Genomic DNA, 18,172 nt, shown 5'->3' with positions numbered 1-18,172 from the left:
GAAGGTGTTTGTGATGAACAGCTGTCTCTTCAGTGAGGGAGGAGAGTGTGCTCAGCACCTCCGGCCTCCGTGCTGGTGTTCCAGTTCAGCCCGATGCAGATGTGGAGTGTAGGCTTCCTGTCTCAGGACAGGTGCTCCATGCAGTTACCCTTTTCCTTCAGAAGCTGTAGGGGTCATGACCCAAAGCTGAAGCTGTTCAAGGCAGACAGGAATTCAGCTTTACAAAAATAAAACTTGTTTTTCGTGCAGTCTTCTCGTATTAAATCAGAGTCCCATAACTGTCTGCCTGTAAGTACAGGTGGGGTCTATATGGCAGCACAGGGCGCTGAAGGTGGAATTTAAAACATTGACCTTTAACCTTCTGCTGTGAAGACTGGTTTTTGCTGACAGTTTGGATCCAGGTGGATGTGACCAAGAAAGCGCAGGTAGACTAAAAACACTGCAAATAAAAAAACAGCAGTGTACTGATTCAGTGTAGTCTGCAGTTATCACAGCGAGGAGTCTCAGCATCCGTGAGTTATGCTTTACTATTATCCATCCCAGACTTCTACAAACTCGAGACCAAATAAACGCAGTCTGGTCAGCTTCAGCAAACATCAGCATAAATCCTATTTTTATGGCAGGAAACGTCCAGCTGGCCGTCACTCAGTCAGAACACCGTCAGCAGAGCTCGTCGTCACAGACGTGAACCTTCAGGTTTGAGCTGGAGCTCAGATCAAAGATCCACTTTCAGCAGAGCCACTGTGCCCTCTGAGGAAATGCTTATACCCAAGTGTCTGAACCCACAGAGGAAAGTCACTCACGTTTACAGAGGAGAACAGTACTCCACACATCACATGACTTTGTTCATACAGCAGACAGCGACCAAAGTCAAATGTAAAATTAAATAATAAAAAATAGTAAAATAATAAAAACAGAAAAAATGCACTGGGAGAAATGACACAGTAAATCAAATCAATGTAAAGCTGGAACGAAACAAAAAACGTGTTTTATGGAATAAAATATTTATAAGATATATTGTGAATAAACCCTGCGGTGAACTTAGGAGTCAGCACTGCTGTGTTTCTTTATAAAAATAAAAATCTCGGTTTTTATGAGCTGTAAAGTTATTCACCAGCATGTTTTAGTCGTTGATTGATTTCATTTTTATTGCACCAACATGTATTTGCATGTGTTTGCTGCATTTTTTAAATCTTTTTTTTTCTTACCTTGAATTTCATTTTTATCCGGATTCTACTGATCTCTATATTCTATTATATTTCAAATGTCTTGTGTGGGCTAAAAAACATTTTAGCTCAACGCTTTTTTGTGGAGAAGCGGGACAACTACAAGTCCCACAATGCCCTCCGCACTGTGACGTGACACGGAGAGGAGGAGCGTGCATATCGTTTGTGCCTATATTTTATTTAGCGGTTTATTTATTTATTTATTTATTTTATTTTCCGTCGCTGTCCGAGGCTGAAGCAGCGCGAGCTCTGCGGTCACCTGCATGATGTCATCAATGCGGGGTTAAACGTGCCGCGAGCCACCGGGCGATTCGCGACACTGAACCGAATCACGCGCAGCACCGCAGCCTCGCGCCACACAATAGAGTCGCAGAACAATAGCCGCGCGCGGCGCTGCTTTTCCAGCCTACGACGGCGAACGGGCCTAGTTCGTGCGGAGGAGTATCACCGGGAACGCGTTGAAAGCGCCGCGCTGCGGCGAGAACGGGCCGTTGTGTGTATTTTGGAGCCCCTCGGGAGGAAGAGCCGCGGAGCACGCGGAACGCGCTGCGGGGGGAGAGCGAGGCGGATCGAGTGCAGAGAGAGAGGCGGACAGAGAGGGGAGTGAATGGGCACGACTGCGCCCTCCGCCTCACCGATATCCATCCGTTCTCTACCGACACAGTTAGACCACCGCGGTCCTTCAGGCAGGCCAGCCTGGAGAACCGGAGCCAGCGGCAGCCAGCGGGATGGCATGCGCATGAAGCAGCGGCGGGCGAAGAAACAAGGAAGCGGACGGCTAGCTGCGCTCAGCACGGGCTAACGTGGGCTGATTGTTGGCGGATACCGATTCTAATGAGCGACCCAGGAGCATGCGAGCTGATTCAGAGAGGTGAGCGGGGAAGGGTTCGTGAGGGTCGGGTTTGTTCACCTACACCTGCCCGGCAGCTAGCTGCGGAGCGGGGACAGCGTGAAAGAGGAAGCTGCTGCAGGGGGCGGACGGGCTGCTAGCGTGCTAGCCTGTTAGCACGCCTAACGTTAATGTTTTAGGAGAGGCTGGGGAAGGGAAGGGGGGCTGCCCTCCTACATGTGATATTAGGTAATTAACAGGGCAGACGGTGTGTACAGGTGTGTTGTCCGGGCAGGTATGCCCAGGCTGGCTGTAGGTGACTGTGACGGGATAGCTGCTAGCTGTTAGCGGTTAGTCTCCAAACGGTGCCAGATGCGCATCTTCATTATTATTGCTGTTAGCTGCTGTTAGCTACAGCCAGCCTCTGTTTCCGTCACATGTTTAATGAGAAAATCGCGTTTCAGGTGATGTTCTCATACAGGTGTTTCTGTGGGCTCGTGCTGGCCTGGAAGGAGGAAGCTGGTGAAAACGATCCTGGGATGTTAGCTTCACACAGGAAGCAGGATTGCTTCACCCTCTCCGTTTTCATTCTTTAATGTCAGGAATATTATTCCCTTGATTACTGACAGGCACTGTGAGACTACAGCAGCCGCAAGAATACCCAGAAAATACAATAAATATTATAAGTAACGTGAAAGAAACAGAGTGAAGCTTCAGAGCATGCTCAGCAGCCCGTACAACCAAAACACCTGGATTTAAAAACACCTGGATTTGGACCAGATAATGAAGCAGATCCGGTCTGTTAGTGATTTCAGTATGTCGAGGTCCACCTAACAGGTTTAAATAATAATGTAGAATCTTTAAGCATGTGGCTGCTCTGCAGAGGACTGCTTGCTGTTTTTGGTTCTTTGACTTTGCATCTTTTTTGGAATAACACTGTGTCCCTGTTGGATTTATGCAACTGTAAACCTGCAAAGATGCACTGATACGGCTTTACACTCTCCCCCTCAAACTCCAGGAAGTTCTTGTCTCACTGGAACAAAATAAAGTGTCTGCAGGTGAGCTGCTGTGCACTCGCCTTTGCCTGATGGGAAAGCAGGTGCAGCAGATTTATATAAAACCGGTTTTGTCGAGTCCTTTCACTGCTCATACCGAGGCCGCTCACCATCAGCTTTGAGGGGGACTCTAGTGTCTGATTAGAGTTGTTGTGAGGAGCGTGTTCTTGGTCTCGCCGCAGTGAACTTTGAACTCTGACTCTAGAAAGTTTTATAGTTTTTACCAACAAACTGAACAGTTTGAAGTCGAGGATGAAGAGAACATAGCCTGAGACTTCCAGATGTTTACAGCTTAACACACACTCCAGTCCACAGGAAGTGGCCTCGGCACTGCTGACACAAGTGCGTGCAGCAGACCCTGAACTGATCATCGTTTACACAGAGGAAGCTTTTTGAAAGTAATTATCAGTTAGAGCAAATGTGTGTTTTAATGCTCTGCAGCCACTTTTTGTATGAATGGGTTTATACAATAAAATATCAAATTAATGTCACTTTAACAAAGTGTAAAGCTGAAAAGTTGTTTTAAAAATAAAAGGTACAGAGATCAATCGCGTCTGTCCACACAGTGAACCGTTGTTAACATCGACCACATAAGTGATGATTAGTTAATCGAGCAGTGCCGCGAGGCTGCTGCGAACAGCATGTCAGCTGCATGTTGGTGTTTTGGTTTTATTCTTACAAAATGTTTTTTGTGCCACGTGAGAAAAGGAAAAAACCCAACAACAGCCAACGGCTCCTTCTGGTTATCGATCAGCTGAACCTGATCAGTAGTCAGTATCAGTCAGGAGGAGAGGGAGGCGTGTTCTTCAGGTTTAAACTGCGTTGAATTGGCTCCGTAACCTGACGGGCGCCTTCTTACAGAGCGACTGTGATTGGCCGTTGAGGTCTGCCACTTCCCATCTGGCTGCTTCTGCTGCCATGTTTCGAGTCAGCTGGAGGGCCAACTCGTGTTTGGGTGGTGAAACTGCAGGGCGGTGCGGGCGGAGCACGCACATGCATAAATGGTGGCTGTGGTGGGCGGCTGCGCAGGCTGCGCCGCAGATTCAACACTGAGTGTGAGCTTTACCCCGTGCTGTGCGAAAGTCTTGAGTCACCCCTCATTAATCTGCTTCCGGGCAGCCAGACCTTGTTGTTCCTTCTAAAGTGCTCTTGAGCATTAGTCGCCCAGTTTCTGAAGTTGTTCTGTGGACACTGACTGCTTTTTCACTCCAGTCCTCGTACCTGACCGTTTCCTGTGAAGCACGGTGGAAGTTCTGTCATGGGTTGAGCTCATTTCCAGCGTGAGACGCTGCCAGTCCAGGGAGAGCACACCTGGATGGGCCTCGTCAGAGCCCGGACCTGCAGTGTGAGGTCATCCTGACAGAACACAGGCAGAAACATCCAAAAACTAATAAACATTCAAATACTGAAAACTCAGAGGGTGTTTTAAACCAGTCGTATTCAAATCACCAGTTAATTACATGACTTTCTGGGTCCTTATGATATGAAAAATGTTTTTCCTTTTGTTGAACCTCAGACGAGTTTCTGCTGATTGAATTTTCATTTTGTGAGACGCACATTCTGCTCCAGCCGTTTAAACGTCTTCAACAACACGTACGACGACTTCAGTCCACCTGTAACGTTTCAGGAATAAAACTAAGTGTTTGTTGGATTTAAAAAAGCGTCGTGATGAGTCCAGATGTTTGATCAGCACATTATTGGTGTGATGATGTCATTAAAAGGCTCGGACAGCACAAACATAGTTCAGAGGTCCAGTTCAGGTGAAGCTAGCAGACAGCCTGTCAGTCAAAGAGACCACGCCCCTAATAATGCAAACTTTCAGCCTTAATACGACTGAAACAGGTGTTGTGAGGGGTTTATCTACATGCTGTAAACGTCTTTACCTCCACAGGGATCGTCTGCTGCTGTCCCACATGCTCATATCTCTGTCCTCTCGCTCTCTCTGGTTCCAGCTGACTTGTTCGGTGATGTCGGGCAGTAAGGCGCTGGGCGGGGGGGCCGGCGGTGGGGCGAGGCGCAGGCGGACGCGGTGCCGGCGCTGCCAGGCCTGCATGAGGACGGAGTGCGGCGAGTGTCACTTCTGCAAGGACATGAAGAAGTTTGGCGGACCCGGCCGCATGAAGCAGTCCTGCCTCCTGAGACAGTGCACGGCGGTGAGACGCACACACGACACGACAGCAGACGCCGAGACTGTAACCTGAACATGAACCACACTGGCCTTAAAATGAACTGAGGTTAAAAATACATTACAGATCCTCATTGTTAGACTCTACACAGCAGCTTTGCATGATTCGGTTCAGAATCAGTCTTCTTTGTCTGACCTACATCCCTCGGAAAGCTCTTACACAGAGCTCTTGTTTAACCCTGACAGTGTTTGTGTAATATTCACAGCGAAGTGGACATGCTTCTGTCACACGGTCGCCGTTGGCTGATGTTTGCTGCGTGCCGTCCAGCAAAAACCTGCCGAGAAAGCAGGAATGTGTGTGGCTCGCAGACTGAAGGGTGACCTGTGCTTTTAGCTTTGGATCATCCAGCCCAAACATGTCAGTAACGCGTGACCTACGCAAACCAGCAGGAGACACGTCAAATCTCGCAGGGCTCGCTCAGCGGTCCTCGCCACTGCTGGCACACCGGCCAGCGAGAAAGCCCCTCCCACAGACTGTCAGATCAGGTTCAGTTCGTCTGCAGGTACGCCTCCGCGGTCGGACCTCAGGCTCTGTACACTCAGGTATCTCTGTGGCTTCAACTGATAAGAAGCAATGATTGATGAATATTATGCCCTTTGACCTCTGAAGCCTTCAGCTGGAGTCAAACCCAGCTCAGCGGTTTGCTTTCAGGACAAAGTGTCAGAAGCATGTGACTGAGCAGATCACGGAGGCGTGTTAGCTGCAGCGTACATGCAGCGCTCCATCATCCACAAACATTCAGCTCAAAAATCACACTGCACTTATTTATGCTCAGATCTGCAGTCTGAGTGAAACAGGTTTCCATGTCAACACGGTCCTCCATTACACCTGCTGCTGTCCCTGACGGCAGGAACGCGACCCATGCACAGGTGTGTGCGTGCTGAAGATGTGCTGTATTCTTCTTTCTGTGTGTCGATTCTTCAAATGGCATCAACCAAGAGCCCAGCGGGCGACGATGCTGGGTTTCCGTGGCAACCAGTGATGGTTGCTGGCACTGTGAGCGAGAGCGAGTTGGCTTTGATCCATTGCCATTTCACAGAGCTGCTTAAAACACACACACAGTGAGACGGTCTACGGCTCACATGATGGAGATTTATTTATCTGTTGTTGGAGCTTTGTGTGGAGGAGGAGGGTGGTGCAGGTTAGGATGATGCTCCTTGCTTTGCTCCCTCAGCAGGAGCAGAGACGCCCCCTGGTGTCTGCTGAGAGGATGAGGAGCACCAGCTGCAGGTGTTCTGAGTGCTGCTGCCTCACTGAGGTCGAGCAGTGACCTGGCGACCTGCAGCTCATCGCCTCTTTAAGTCATTGCGAGCCGTTTGAGGCCTCAGACCGCAGGTTTGGGTCTGCGCGGGTGTTGGGGGGTCGACCACCCTCAGTGGGTTCGATGTGTGAATCTGGTGTTTCTGAGTACATGAAACACGAAAATAAAACCGGATCATGCGTCTGTGCTGTTGACCTTTTGGTGACCTGCTCGACTTTTAAAAGGTTGATGGGTGCATGATCATGTTTTTAAAAACGCAAAATGCAGCCAAGCGTCACTGCTCGACTAACGAGGCGAGATTGTAGAAACACACTCGGCTTCTGTTTGGATGACAACAGCACAGGTTACAGACCCAAACACAGCAGAGCTCCACGATTCTGCGCTCGGATCAATAACCGCACAGTGTTGGATGCCAGAGCAGCCAGGTGAACGCCGAGGGGAACGGCCCACCTGCAGGATGTGCAGGAGAAGAAGTCTTGATCGATCGATCAGATCCCGACTGAGCCCTGAGCAGGTCGGGAGGGTCCTAAAGTCACAGGAAGGAGTCCGCCCCTCACCTGTGGGCCTGATCGACCTGCTCTGAGATCCAGATGTTTCTCTGAGAGATGTTCAGTCCTGCTGTTTGATTAGGAAGCAGGAGTAGACATTAGCGCTCTAAAGGTTTCAGCTTTGTGTGGTTCATTCAGGTACTCTCCTCCCACAACATCTGCATCCACGTCTTTAACTGTCAGCACGTTTCCGTTTTTACCCCCCTGTACACGTCTCACCTGTCTGTCTCACCTGTCTGTCTCACCTGTTTGTAGCCGGTGTTGCCTCACACAGCCGTGTGCTTTGCGTGTGGAGAGGCGGGGAAGGAGGACACGGTGGACTCAGAGGACGAGAAGTTCAGCCTCTCGCTGATGGAGTGCACCATCTGCAACGAGATCATCCACCCCAGCTGCCTCAAGGTCAGTTTGCCTGGAAAGGGCTTTTATTTTGAAATGCCGGTTTGTTTCCTGTGAATGAAAGTTTAATGATGCTGAGGAAAAAGTGGGTCGATGCAGCAGAGCTCTCAGAGCTGTGAACGAGGACGGAGATCTGTGCTCAACACAGAGACGGACTCGGATCCAGATGTTTGGCACTCAGGCTGCACATCATCAGCGTGCAAACACGCAGCATGCTGCTGGAGTGCAGACACGGGGCTTCATTCTGGCTTCTTACTGTCCTGAAAACAAAAACCTGGAAACGATCGCTCCTCATTTTATCTTTTGGTTTCACTCTGCTCGCCCTCTGTGGCTGCTGTGCGGGCCTGAGATTGATGGCCTTTCATCTGTGTGCGCGGCAGCATTAATCCACACTAAAAACCAAACAGAGGTGCTCCTCCTTGGTTTCAGGGAGCTGCTGTCACACACTTCCTGACTCAGAGCGAGTCCACTGAAAGCAGCAGTGACTCAGCAAAGTTTAATCTGTGTAACCTTGTAAGTTTTCAGCAGCTGCACACTGGTCACATGATCAGGTTAAATACATTCAAATAGCAAGCTAACGTTCCTTGGCTCGACCAGGACGTGAGTAACACGTGGCGCTCATAAATGTGCCTATAACAGTGTAATTCCAAAAACTCATTAAATGAATGATCAATAATCTGTCAGAGCCACCGACATCTTAAATGTCACATGACGGTGTCTGACGGCCACAGACAGGGAAACGCTCCGGGCGGATCTGGTCCACACGGGGTACGGTCTGAATTTGTATTTGGCCGACCAAGTTTGTCCAGCAGCAGCCACCGTAGCTCTGGTTACGCTGGAATTGGGAGAAGGAAAACAGACCTCAGCTCTCTGAGTCGGCTGACGTGGTGAAAAATTAGTTGCTGTAACTTCAAACTGAGAATATTTCCTCGCAGCGGCTCCATCACATGACCCGCAGTCGTGTCGAGCTGCTAGCATCTCCTCCTCTGCAGTCACTCGCTGCTCTTCCTGATGTTTCCAGATGTGCTGATGTGTGCTGCCTTTTGTCCTCAGATGGGCAAAGCTGAAGGAATCATCAACGACGAGATCCCGAACTGCTGGGAGTGTCCGAAGTGCCACAAGGAGGGCAAAACCAGTAAGGTGAGAGTGGGACCAGTACAGGGGACCGGTTCGGGGCAGTGGTGCGCTCGGATAGACTGAACCCTGCTTCTGTTTGTGTGCAGGACCAGGCGGACGGCTCGGGCAAACGCAGGCTGGATAATGGTGAGGTGGGCCGGTGGAAGCTCACCGATGACCCGCCTCCTAAAAAGAAAGCCCCACCCACCTCAGAGGAGGGCGGGCACAAGAGGAAAAAGGAGAAGGAGCTGCCTGCGGACAGCGGGCCCAAGAAGAAGGTGACCTTAAAGTCAGATTGAACGAGTCACAGAGTTGATTATAGATTATTGATCAGTGTTTAATGTGCTCAGATTTAAGACTGGAGGAGGAGCCAGTTCACAGCTCCCTCTCCAAACCGCTGTTAATGACACTAATGATGTTATCGATCTGCTTCCTGTTTGTTCCTCAGATGAAAGGAGGCCACGAAAAACGCCTGAAAAAGGTAAGACGTCCACCGCTAACCCACGTGATGTCCTCGAGCTCGGTTACCGCCCGCTTTCTCTGACATGTCGTCTTTTCTCTCGTCAGAAACCCAAACAGGAGGCGGCGGAGTCTAATGGCCCCTCCTCCTCTGGGGGCGGAGCCTCAGGGGTGCAGGGTTCCTCCACGTCATCTTCCTCGCAGCCCGGAGGAGGCGGTGGTGTGGGCGGGACGTCGAGCGCCGACCAGCGTTCCCATCACAGAGAGAAACTGGAACGATTCAAGAGGATGTGCATGCTGGAGCGCCGGCCCTCCTCGTCCTCGTCCTCGTCCTCCAGCTCAGAGTCTGACTCGGAGTCTGACTCCGACGACTCCCTGAGGGGGGAGCAGGGGAGAGTGTCTTCCCCGTCATCGTCCTCGCCAGCCCCACCCCCTCCCGTCGTCTACAGCAACAGCAGCGGCAGTCGTGCGGAGCGGGAGAGAAGGGAGAGGGAGCGGCGTCTGGCCGAGCTCGGCTTCAGTGCCAGCGAGGAGTCGGAGGGGGAGGGAGGGAGGGGCGAGGAGGACGAGCGGGAGGACGAGCAGGCCGGGGGAGACAAGTCCCGTCGGAGAGGGGAGGCGGGGCTGTCCCAGAGGGGACGCAAAGGTGGGCTGATGGATGTAGAGGATGACGACACGCCCACTTTGGACAGGACCAGGAAAAACTCCGCCTCCCTGCCCCCGCCCTCACCGTTGTCCTCCAGTCAGATGGCTCCGTCCTCGCAGCATGACAGCTTCACCGGGAAGCAGCGCAGCAACGGGCAGGAGGCGCGCAACGGCCGGACACGTGGAGGCACGGGGGGAGGAGGGGGCGGGGAGAAGGAGAACGCGAGCGGAGCTCTGACCAATCACAGACACGGCGGGGGCGGAGCGGGTGGGACCAAAGGTAGCGGCAACCGTGGCAACAAGATCCGAAACAACAAGAACCAGACGTCTAGAAACAGCACCTCCTCCTCCTCCTCAATCCCCACCTCCAACGGCGGGGGGGGCGGGGCCAGCGGACTCATGATGTCAGCCATGGCGGCGTCGCCTTGCTCGCAGCCGTCCCGCCTCGGCCCTCGCTCTCAGATGATGAAGCGCAGCCCGCCGGCCGTACCCTCGCCTCCCCGCCCCGTGCAGATGGAGAGGCACCTGGTGCGTCCCCCGCCGGCGTGCCCCGAGCCCAGCTGCCTGCCGCTGGACTCTGGCACCGCCCACATCATGACACGGGACGTGTGGCTGCGAGTCTTCACCTTCCTGAGTCACAGAGAGCTCTGCGTCTGCATGAGGGTCTGCCGCACCTGGAGCCGCTGGTCAGTCGCTGTGAGGTCACGGGTGCGAGGGGGCGGGGTCTCGTACGATGGCCTATCAGAGTCGCTGTAGCTTTGGCTGAAGAGCCGAGCACGCCCCTTCTGCTGATTGGGTTTAAAACTTTGTTATTGGCTGGTTTTAATAATTATGAGGCTTCTGCAGGTCCTCAAAGGGTTAAAAAACTAATAACAATAAAATAAACGCTGTAAGAATAAGAAGCGTCCGACGAGTCGGGCAAACCGTCAAGACGACAGCGTGTTAGCCGACCCAGCAGGAGGTATGTCGGCGCCTCGACCTCCGCCTTTGTTGCAGCATTCGTGTCGCATACTCACTATGTCATGGGACCCTCGGCCGTGTTGCTATGACGACAGCCACACACATTAGGTGGTACTCGATAGGGAGGGTTTTAATCATCGATTCATCGATTAAAATGATTCTGGATAACGTGATATCGATTCATTAAAATCCTGAGTCGATTTTTTAATATAATTTTATTTTGCCCGAAACGCCAGAATCTCAGGTTAAACCTCACAAAACTTCAACCACCAAAGATGAAAACAGTAACTGAGAGCAGGAACAGGCTTCTGCACAGAGACGTGAACACAAAGCTCGACCCGCCGACGCATCAGGATCAGCGAGCTGTGACTTTCTCAGCGACGGCACGGACACGGTCGGGGCTGAAAGCCGACAGCTCGCTGACTCTGTCGGCGGGTCGAGCTTTGTGTTCACGCCCTTTTTGTGCTGATTCTGAAGCTGTTAGTTTGATCTCTCTCCAAACAACATTGATCCAAACTACGCTTCACATAAACATCGTCATGGATTCACTTCGTTTTTGATCGACTGCAGAATATTTTTATAAAATCCCAGAACAGGAAAATCTGCTTCATGTTTTTCTGTTTTATCTTCAGCTGCTGTGACACAAAGGCCTCTGCTGTGACGCTCACAGATACAAAAATATGTAAATGTACTGATCTGAATTATATTTCTGACTGTCTGAGGCAAAATTTCCCAGATTTAAATCGAATTGAATCGAATCGATTCTAGAAATCGGTGACGATACCCAGCCCTAGTACTCCAGTAGGGGGGCTACAGTTGCACTTTTACGAGACAAAAGTGGACTCGCTTCGATCAGAGCTGGAGAACAGCGGTAGGTCCGAGTTCATCCTGTCTGGTTTGGATTTCCAAGTCGATGCGTCTCGCTGTACACGTGACCTGTGCTTCTGCATCGTAGCTTACGCCATAAACGGAGCCCCGTTTGAATCCCACGCTGCAACCTTCCACCTAACCTGACATGAGCCTCGCGGGTAACTACACGTTGGGTCGACATATACCGCCGTATCTCTAGTGGCGTGGAAGGCTGCGGTGCGGGGACTAAAGGAGTTTGCTGACCTCAGTGTAACCCCCACGGTCGTCAGCCCTGCGGACTAAAGCTGTGGTCTCTCCCTCCCCCAGGTGCTGCGATAAGAGGCTGTGGACTCAGATCGACCTGAGCCGGCAGCGCTCCATCACCCCCCCCATGCTGAGCGGCATCATCCGCCGGCAGCCCGTCTCCCTCAACCTGGGCTACACCAACATCTCCAAGAAACAGCTGATGTGGCTCATCAACCGCCTGCAAGGTGACGGTGCCGCCACCTCCACCCGCTGCACACACACACACACACATTACCCCCACTCGCAACACGAAGACTGAAGCGCGAGGGGAACTTGAATTATAAAAACGCTTTGATTCTGATAACTGCTGTGGATCCCCGTCTGACCGAATCAACTTCGTATTCATGTGCTCACGCTGTGGGGCGGCAGATGGAGCCGAATCTGAAGGCTTGTTTTCAAGGCCTCGCACAGGTGTAGCTCGCCTGCCCACACCCTGCTATAAGTTGCCGTGGTTTTCATTTTTTCACCTGATGGTGTAAGGCTTATTGGCCAAACCAGGTCACATGATACTCTTGAAACCTCCCACTGGAGCCGTTTCCCTCCTTCCTGTGAGGCAGCGAGTGGCTCCACCTCTCACCTGCGAGTCTCACCTGTGTCTTCTGTCCCGCTCAGGTCTGCTGGAGCTGAATGTGTCGGGCTGCCCGTGGGCGGCGGTCTCCGCTCTGTGTCAGGCCGTGTGCCCCTGCCTGAAGCTGCTGGACCTCAGCAGAGTTGAGGACCTCAAAGACTCTCACCTGAGAGAGCTGCTGGCGCCCCCACCTGATACCAGGACAGGTGAGACACCCACATCGGAACACCTCCGCCTGCACAAAGGCTCTGAGGTTATCACGTGTTTGATTCTCTGCTCTGATTGGGCCTGCAGCCCACGGGGAAACCAGAGCGGGGCGTTTCCAGAATGTGACAGAGCTGCGTTTGGCGGGTTTGGACCTGACGGACGCGTCGTCCCGCCTACTGATGCGTTACGTTCCTCACCTGGCCAAGTTGGACCTGAGCCACTGCGGGAACATCACCGACCAGACGGTGCACACGCTCACCTCCCACATCTCCCCCCTGAGAGAGAGCCTCACCCACATCAACCTGGCAGGTAAGCGACGCCTGAGCCTCACCGTTGTCCAGCTCCACCTGTGCCGCTGCTCCGCCTCACCCGTCTGTGTGTTTTCTAGGTTGTGTTAAGGTGACGGAGCAGTCCATCCCGCTGCTGCGCCGCTGCACCTCCCTGCAGACGGTCGACCTGCGCTCCTGCTCGCTCCTCTCCTCTGAGACCGGACAGCTGCTCTCCTTCCCCTCCAATGCCACCACCTCCTCCTCCTCATCTTCTTCCTCTGCTACCACCACCACCAGTGTCGCCGCTACATCCTCCTCCACGCCTGCCGCCTCCTCCTCCTGTCCTCCTGAAGACAGAACGCTGCTAAAGAACAGCTAAAGTCCGCCTTCATGTTATGTGACACTCAAGTCCAGGTGGCCTGTGAGCCCGGCCTCGCTCCTCATTACACTACAGACAGGTGAGGAGGAGGAGGAGGAGGAGTTGTGCAGCACTGCTCCTGACGCTGGAAGAGGAGGAGGGACGTATTTTGGGAAAAAGTTGTTGGTTATAGTTAAAAATAGAAACCCTGAGCATGTATATATTTGTTCTCTGTATAATTTGGGTGTGTGTATATATCTGTAGGTTACTGTAAATGACCCCTGACCTTTGAACCATCATCCCACACCTCCTTAAACTCCCCCATCTCCTTCCTTTCCGTCCTTCCACCCTGCGACCGATCATCACGCCGGTCAGCTGCTCGTCGAGCGAACTCGTCGAGCGAACTCGTCGAGCGAACGCGCCGCGCTCCGTCTGTGCAGGTCAAGCTTTCCCTCTGCTTCCTGTCTCACAGCATCGTCCGCCTTTTTCTCGTTTCTCACCTGAAGCGTCACTGACCTCACACTACACTTTCCATGTCCTCCTCTGCACAGACCACAAATGCATCGACCGTCAAAGTTCGTTCAGACTGACCTTTACTGAACTTGGTTTATTTAACGTGACGAACTCGTCACATCTCAGACGCTCGCGCTGCCAAGTGACTCAAATTCAGGCAGAAACCATCAATCGACTGTTTCTGGCACCTCTTGTGGTTTCTCTCTCCAAAAGTTTGCCGTGATTTGAGTAAAGACTTAAACATGCTCACAGCAGGTCATCGCTGATTTAGTTTCGTTTTCTCTGTTTGACCTCTGACCTCACCGATGACTCCCCTGTAAATACAAACAGCTGAGTGCGTATGAATCGATTAATTGCCCAAAAGATTAGAAAGAGTCACTGGAAAAACTTTAGTTTGGTTTGGTCCAGCACGCTGTCCACGACTCAGACGTCACCGTGACCGACCGACATCGGGAAGGAACCAGAGGGAAAATGGCGAGGGATGGATTCCTGCTGACGGGTCGCTCGTATTGGGTCGTTCACGTAGGCGAACCTCGAGTGTTGTTTTCGTAACACTGATTTCTTCTGCTGCTGCTCTGCAGCTTGCTTCAGGCAGCACAGGCACGTTTTCTATTGTGGAGCCCATTTCTTTTAACGAGACCATGATGAATGTACTACAAACACCACGATGGAGCAGAGGTCCGTGTTCGCTGGGCTCAGTTTAACCTGCAGTCTGAGCAGGCTGTGGAAGCGTGTTCATAAAACACAAGTGACAGACCAAAAGACCGCCGCACCACCCGAGGGGACTCGATTTCAGACTCAAATCGTGCTGTCAGAGTCCCATCACCGGCCGAAACATTGGCGCCAACTTCCTGTTACTCCCCGGCAGGTCCTCCAAGTTCCTAAACCGTGACGAAATCTTCTGCAGTCAAAACGGAGGCGTGGCTTCCCTTAGCGCGCAGGCGACCTCCGTCAGCTGACGACATAAGGACAGCCGTGTCTTAGCTGCTTTAAATGTACCGACGCGGTCCACAAGGGGCCGTCCTTCAGCTCCTAATATTTGATGGTCCGCTCCGAGACCTCATCTTAGGTCGCCCCGCAAACAACAGCTGTGGAAGAACGTGAAGGTGAAGCAGGGATCAGTGCTGATTTAAAAACCTCTCTGTAGCTCCGCCCGCTCAATCAGTCGCATGCCGTTGAGACTGGTGGGAGGCGGAGCAAGGCTAGTGGTCTCCCCACGCTTCCGGTGCTCGTGCCGAGCTAGGCTGCAAACTTCACATGCGGTACTATTAAAGCATCGCAGTCTTTGTTTCCTGTATCGCAGGTGACCTTTGGCCATGTGTGGGGTGTGTTCAGGTGTTCCTCCTCCCTCTGAGCGTGTGCGTGATCCGACTGATCACGCCGTTTGAAACTGAGCCTCAATCATCCCCCTTTGATTTTATACCCTGTGTCCATCACCTTCGATCAGCTTCCTCTGGTCAATCATCAGTTTTCTCAGGAGTATTTGTTGTCTTTGATTTTCTGTTTTCTATTTATTTTGTGCCACAGCAGCGCTTCCATCTGCTCCGATCGGAGACATTCCTGTTTTTGGCTGCTCGCGCTCCATTTGATCAGCTTCTGTCGTTGCATCGTTCAGATTACTTTGAGAAATACGAATCTGTTTGCTGAAGAAACCTATTTCTGCCAGGAAAAGAAAAACATGGATGAACAGTCCAAAATCGAGTTTGCGGAAGTACGTCTGGACTTGTTTTATAAATCGTGTGTGTGCGTGTGAGATCTTGCTTTTGTTTTAAGAATCTTAATTTAGCATAGACTTATTTTATCATATCCCTAATTTTTCTTGTGATTTGCCATCAGTTGATCTTGTTTCTTGTTGTGTTCTTGACTTGTCTCAGGTTATTTCTTAATTTTAGTCACTCTGTAGTTGCGACTGAGAAAATCAAGATGATGACTTTGGGTCTTAAGTTGTTTCATTCATGAAGCGTTTGTTTTCTTGGCTTAAATGGGCTTCGGTTGTTTCTTGTGGGCGTCAGTTATGAAAAAGCATTCAGTTGTATTTGAGCAAAGGTTTTTGTTTGTTTGTTTGTTTGTTTTTTTCCCCCGTGTTTCCATGGATAAAAGCAGGGAATTTCAATTATAAAGTCGCACAGATGTTTCATAAATCACGTCCAGATACTCAGCTGTAAATGTTGGGTTTATTTTTCTTAATGTATGTGAACTGCCTGAGTTTCCTTTGGGTGGAGGGTGGTGTTAAAAATGTTTGTTTTTTATTTTATTTTATTATAATGTTTGTATTTTAAGATGTACACGTCTGCGACACATCAAATGGTCGATCAAATCACAGCGGTTTTAATGACTAAAACTTACTTTTCAGGGTAGACTAGAGTAAATGGATTGCCTTGAACCAGCTGGCAAGTTGGTTAGCTGCAGTCAGTGCTGCTTTACCTCCGCTGCTCAAATATCACTCAAACTATTAAAACTAGTGGACAACAATGTCAAATTAGTGAAAACGTCCTCTAGCTAGCCCACATTAGCGACAATACCCTTTTTAATTTAGGGATTTATTGTTGGTAGTCAGCTAACACGCTAACACTAGCTCTTTAAGGATTAAAAATAAAAACTAAAGAATAATTGAGTAAAGTGCATGGAGCAAATTAGCTAATAATATAACGTTGGAACTTACATGAGAATCTAGACCGGAATATTAAAAACAGGGCAGGAAATAATTTGTCAAGTTAATTTATAACCGCTAAAGATAACAGAATTAGTTTTAGCTAGCTAAATTATTACAGTATAAACTAAAAAATACAAACATACTTTTTAAGGGAGATTTTTATTTATCAATAAGCTAACAAGCTAATTCTGTTTAATTTTAGCTTTGAAAGTTGTCAGGAAAATTCCAAAACAAGCAGGAAAAGGGTCTGATTTATCAGGCTAGCTGAAGGTAACTGCAAAGGCTGTAGAGGTTCAGGGTTGGCTGGCTAAGAAGACCCGATACTGTTAAAGTTTAAAAAAAAGAAAATGAGCGGGAAAATGGCTACGTTCTTTAGGCTAGCTCAGACGACCTAAAATACCCAGAGGTTTAGCTAACATTGATTCAGAACTTGGTCAGAAAAATAAACATGGAGGAAAAAATTAAACAGGTCTACAAGTTTGTTTGTTTGTTGTTGTTTTTTTTGTTTTTTTTTTACATGATTACATTTTCAAGCTAATTGGTGTTAGCTTGTTGGTTTAGAATAAAGTGTTCACATATTTCTGGGGACATGATCATAACTGTTTACTGTCTGCTATTAGTCATTTTCTGCTGTTTGTTTTAAATATGTTAACCGTTACCCGTGTTCAATTCTTAGGAAAAAAATGCAGCGTCAGCACCTTCTGTTAGTTGGTATGAGTGAATATTGCAGCGCTGCAGCCGAGGTATCGCAGTGTTTCCTGCAGCAGTGCGTTGACTTTGGGCTGCTACCAGCTGTGAAATAAAAGTATTATGGGTAAATTTGAAATCGCCTGTGACGCCTTGTTGTGCCATAAACGCATCAGATCAACTGTCAGCATGTGAATGGGTCATTTTGTTTTTTTTAATCTTTTATTTTTTTTCTATTTGTTGAGTTGTTTTCTTTTGTTTATTTGTTTTTTCCGTGGGGGTGGTGTGCTCTCTGCCGCTTCAGCTAGCAACAAATGAGGAGGTCAAATGTGATTGGACGATAATTGCTAAGTAATGGAAACTGTTTTCCAGTCGGACACCTGCGCTCTCCTCGGGATCTTAGTAAAAACTGAATCATGTGGTGTTTGATGTCTTTTTTTTGTTTTTGTTTTGTTTTTTTAAAGATGCACTGGATCATCATCTTCATCCTCACCTTTTGCCAAATGTAGTTTTTGTTGTGAAAAGGGGCATTTTATCCTGTTTTCCCTCTGTTGGGTTCTTTTTATACTTTGTCCATGACTCTTCCATTGTGTTGATGTTTTAAAAAAAGAAAAAAAAAAGAGGAAGATGTTGGAACAAACGGTAAATAGACACAAAAAGACCAACTCCAGGCAGCTACGTATGAGTGACTACTGTAAAATGACTAATAAAGAAGCAATGGGTTTGTTTTTCAGCTGCGTGTCTTTATTCAGCTCGACGTGTTTCATTCAGACAGACCTGCGTCACTTCACCTGCGCTCACCTGGCCGTGGCCTCTCTCCTCTAATTATATATTTAAAACATCTAATTATGAAGCACTTTTCTCAAAGTCCTAAAACAGATCAACACGGAGTCAGACACAATCATAAATGTGTCAATATGAATGTCTGCAGCTGTTTTTAGTAAAAACCTCTGAATCAAAGTCGAGGAGTGACACCCAGCCTCTCTCTCTCTCATATATATATATATATATAAAATTTAAGCGCAGAACATTCTAAATATCCTGTCACTGACTGGAGCAGATTGGGATGAACGCAGGTTTT

General features: G+C 49.6%; 1 protein-coding gene across 1 annotated transcript; it reads left to right on the top strand.

The window, feature by feature from the left end:
- The first annotated feature begins 1,325 nt into the window (after positions 1 to 1,325).
- On the top strand, positions 1,326 to 17,824 carry fbxl19 (F-box and leucine rich repeat protein 19). Its single transcript, XM_026163826.1, has 11 exons — positions 1,326 to 2,097; positions 5,063 to 5,263; positions 7,361 to 7,504; positions 8,555 to 8,641; positions 8,725 to 8,895; positions 9,066 to 9,098; positions 9,185 to 10,407; positions 11,858 to 12,021; positions 12,449 to 12,610; positions 12,699 to 12,920; positions 13,000 to 17,824. The coding sequence occupies exons 2-11, from the start codon at positions 5,078 to 5,080 to the stop codon at positions 13,257 to 13,259; spliced, it is 2,652 nt and encodes an 883-aa protein (XP_026019611.1). The 5' UTR covers positions 1,326 to 2,097; positions 5,063 to 5,077; the 3' UTR covers positions 13,260 to 17,824.
- The last annotated feature ends 348 nt before the right edge of the window (positions 17,825 to 18,172 follow it).

Source organism: Astatotilapia calliptera, chromosome 4 (genome assembly GCF_900246225.1).
Source record: "Astatotilapia calliptera chromosome 4, fAstCal1.2, whole genome shotgun sequence".
In the NCBI taxonomy this organism is placed as follows: domain Eukaryota; kingdom Metazoa; phylum Chordata; class Actinopteri; order Cichliformes; family Cichlidae; genus Astatotilapia; species Astatotilapia calliptera.
The sequence above is the reverse complement of the archived record's forward strand: the minus strand, read 5'-3'. Positions and strand labels throughout refer to the sequence as shown.

Bases quoted from the DNA above. Each gene is read 5' to 3' on its own strand.
- fbxl19 (XM_026163826.1), top strand. From the start codon at position 5,078: ATGTCGGGCAGTAAGGCGCTGGGCGGGGGGGCCGGCGGTGGGGCGAGG. The intron at 7,505-8,554 runs GTCAGTTTGCCT...TTTTGTCCTCAG, and splicing joins TCCACCCCAGCTGCCTCAAG to ATGGGCAAAGCTGAAGGAAT. The intron at 12,611-12,698 runs GTGAGACACCCA...TTGGGCCTGCAG, and splicing joins CCCACCTGATACCAGGACAG to CCCACGGGGAAACCAGAGCG.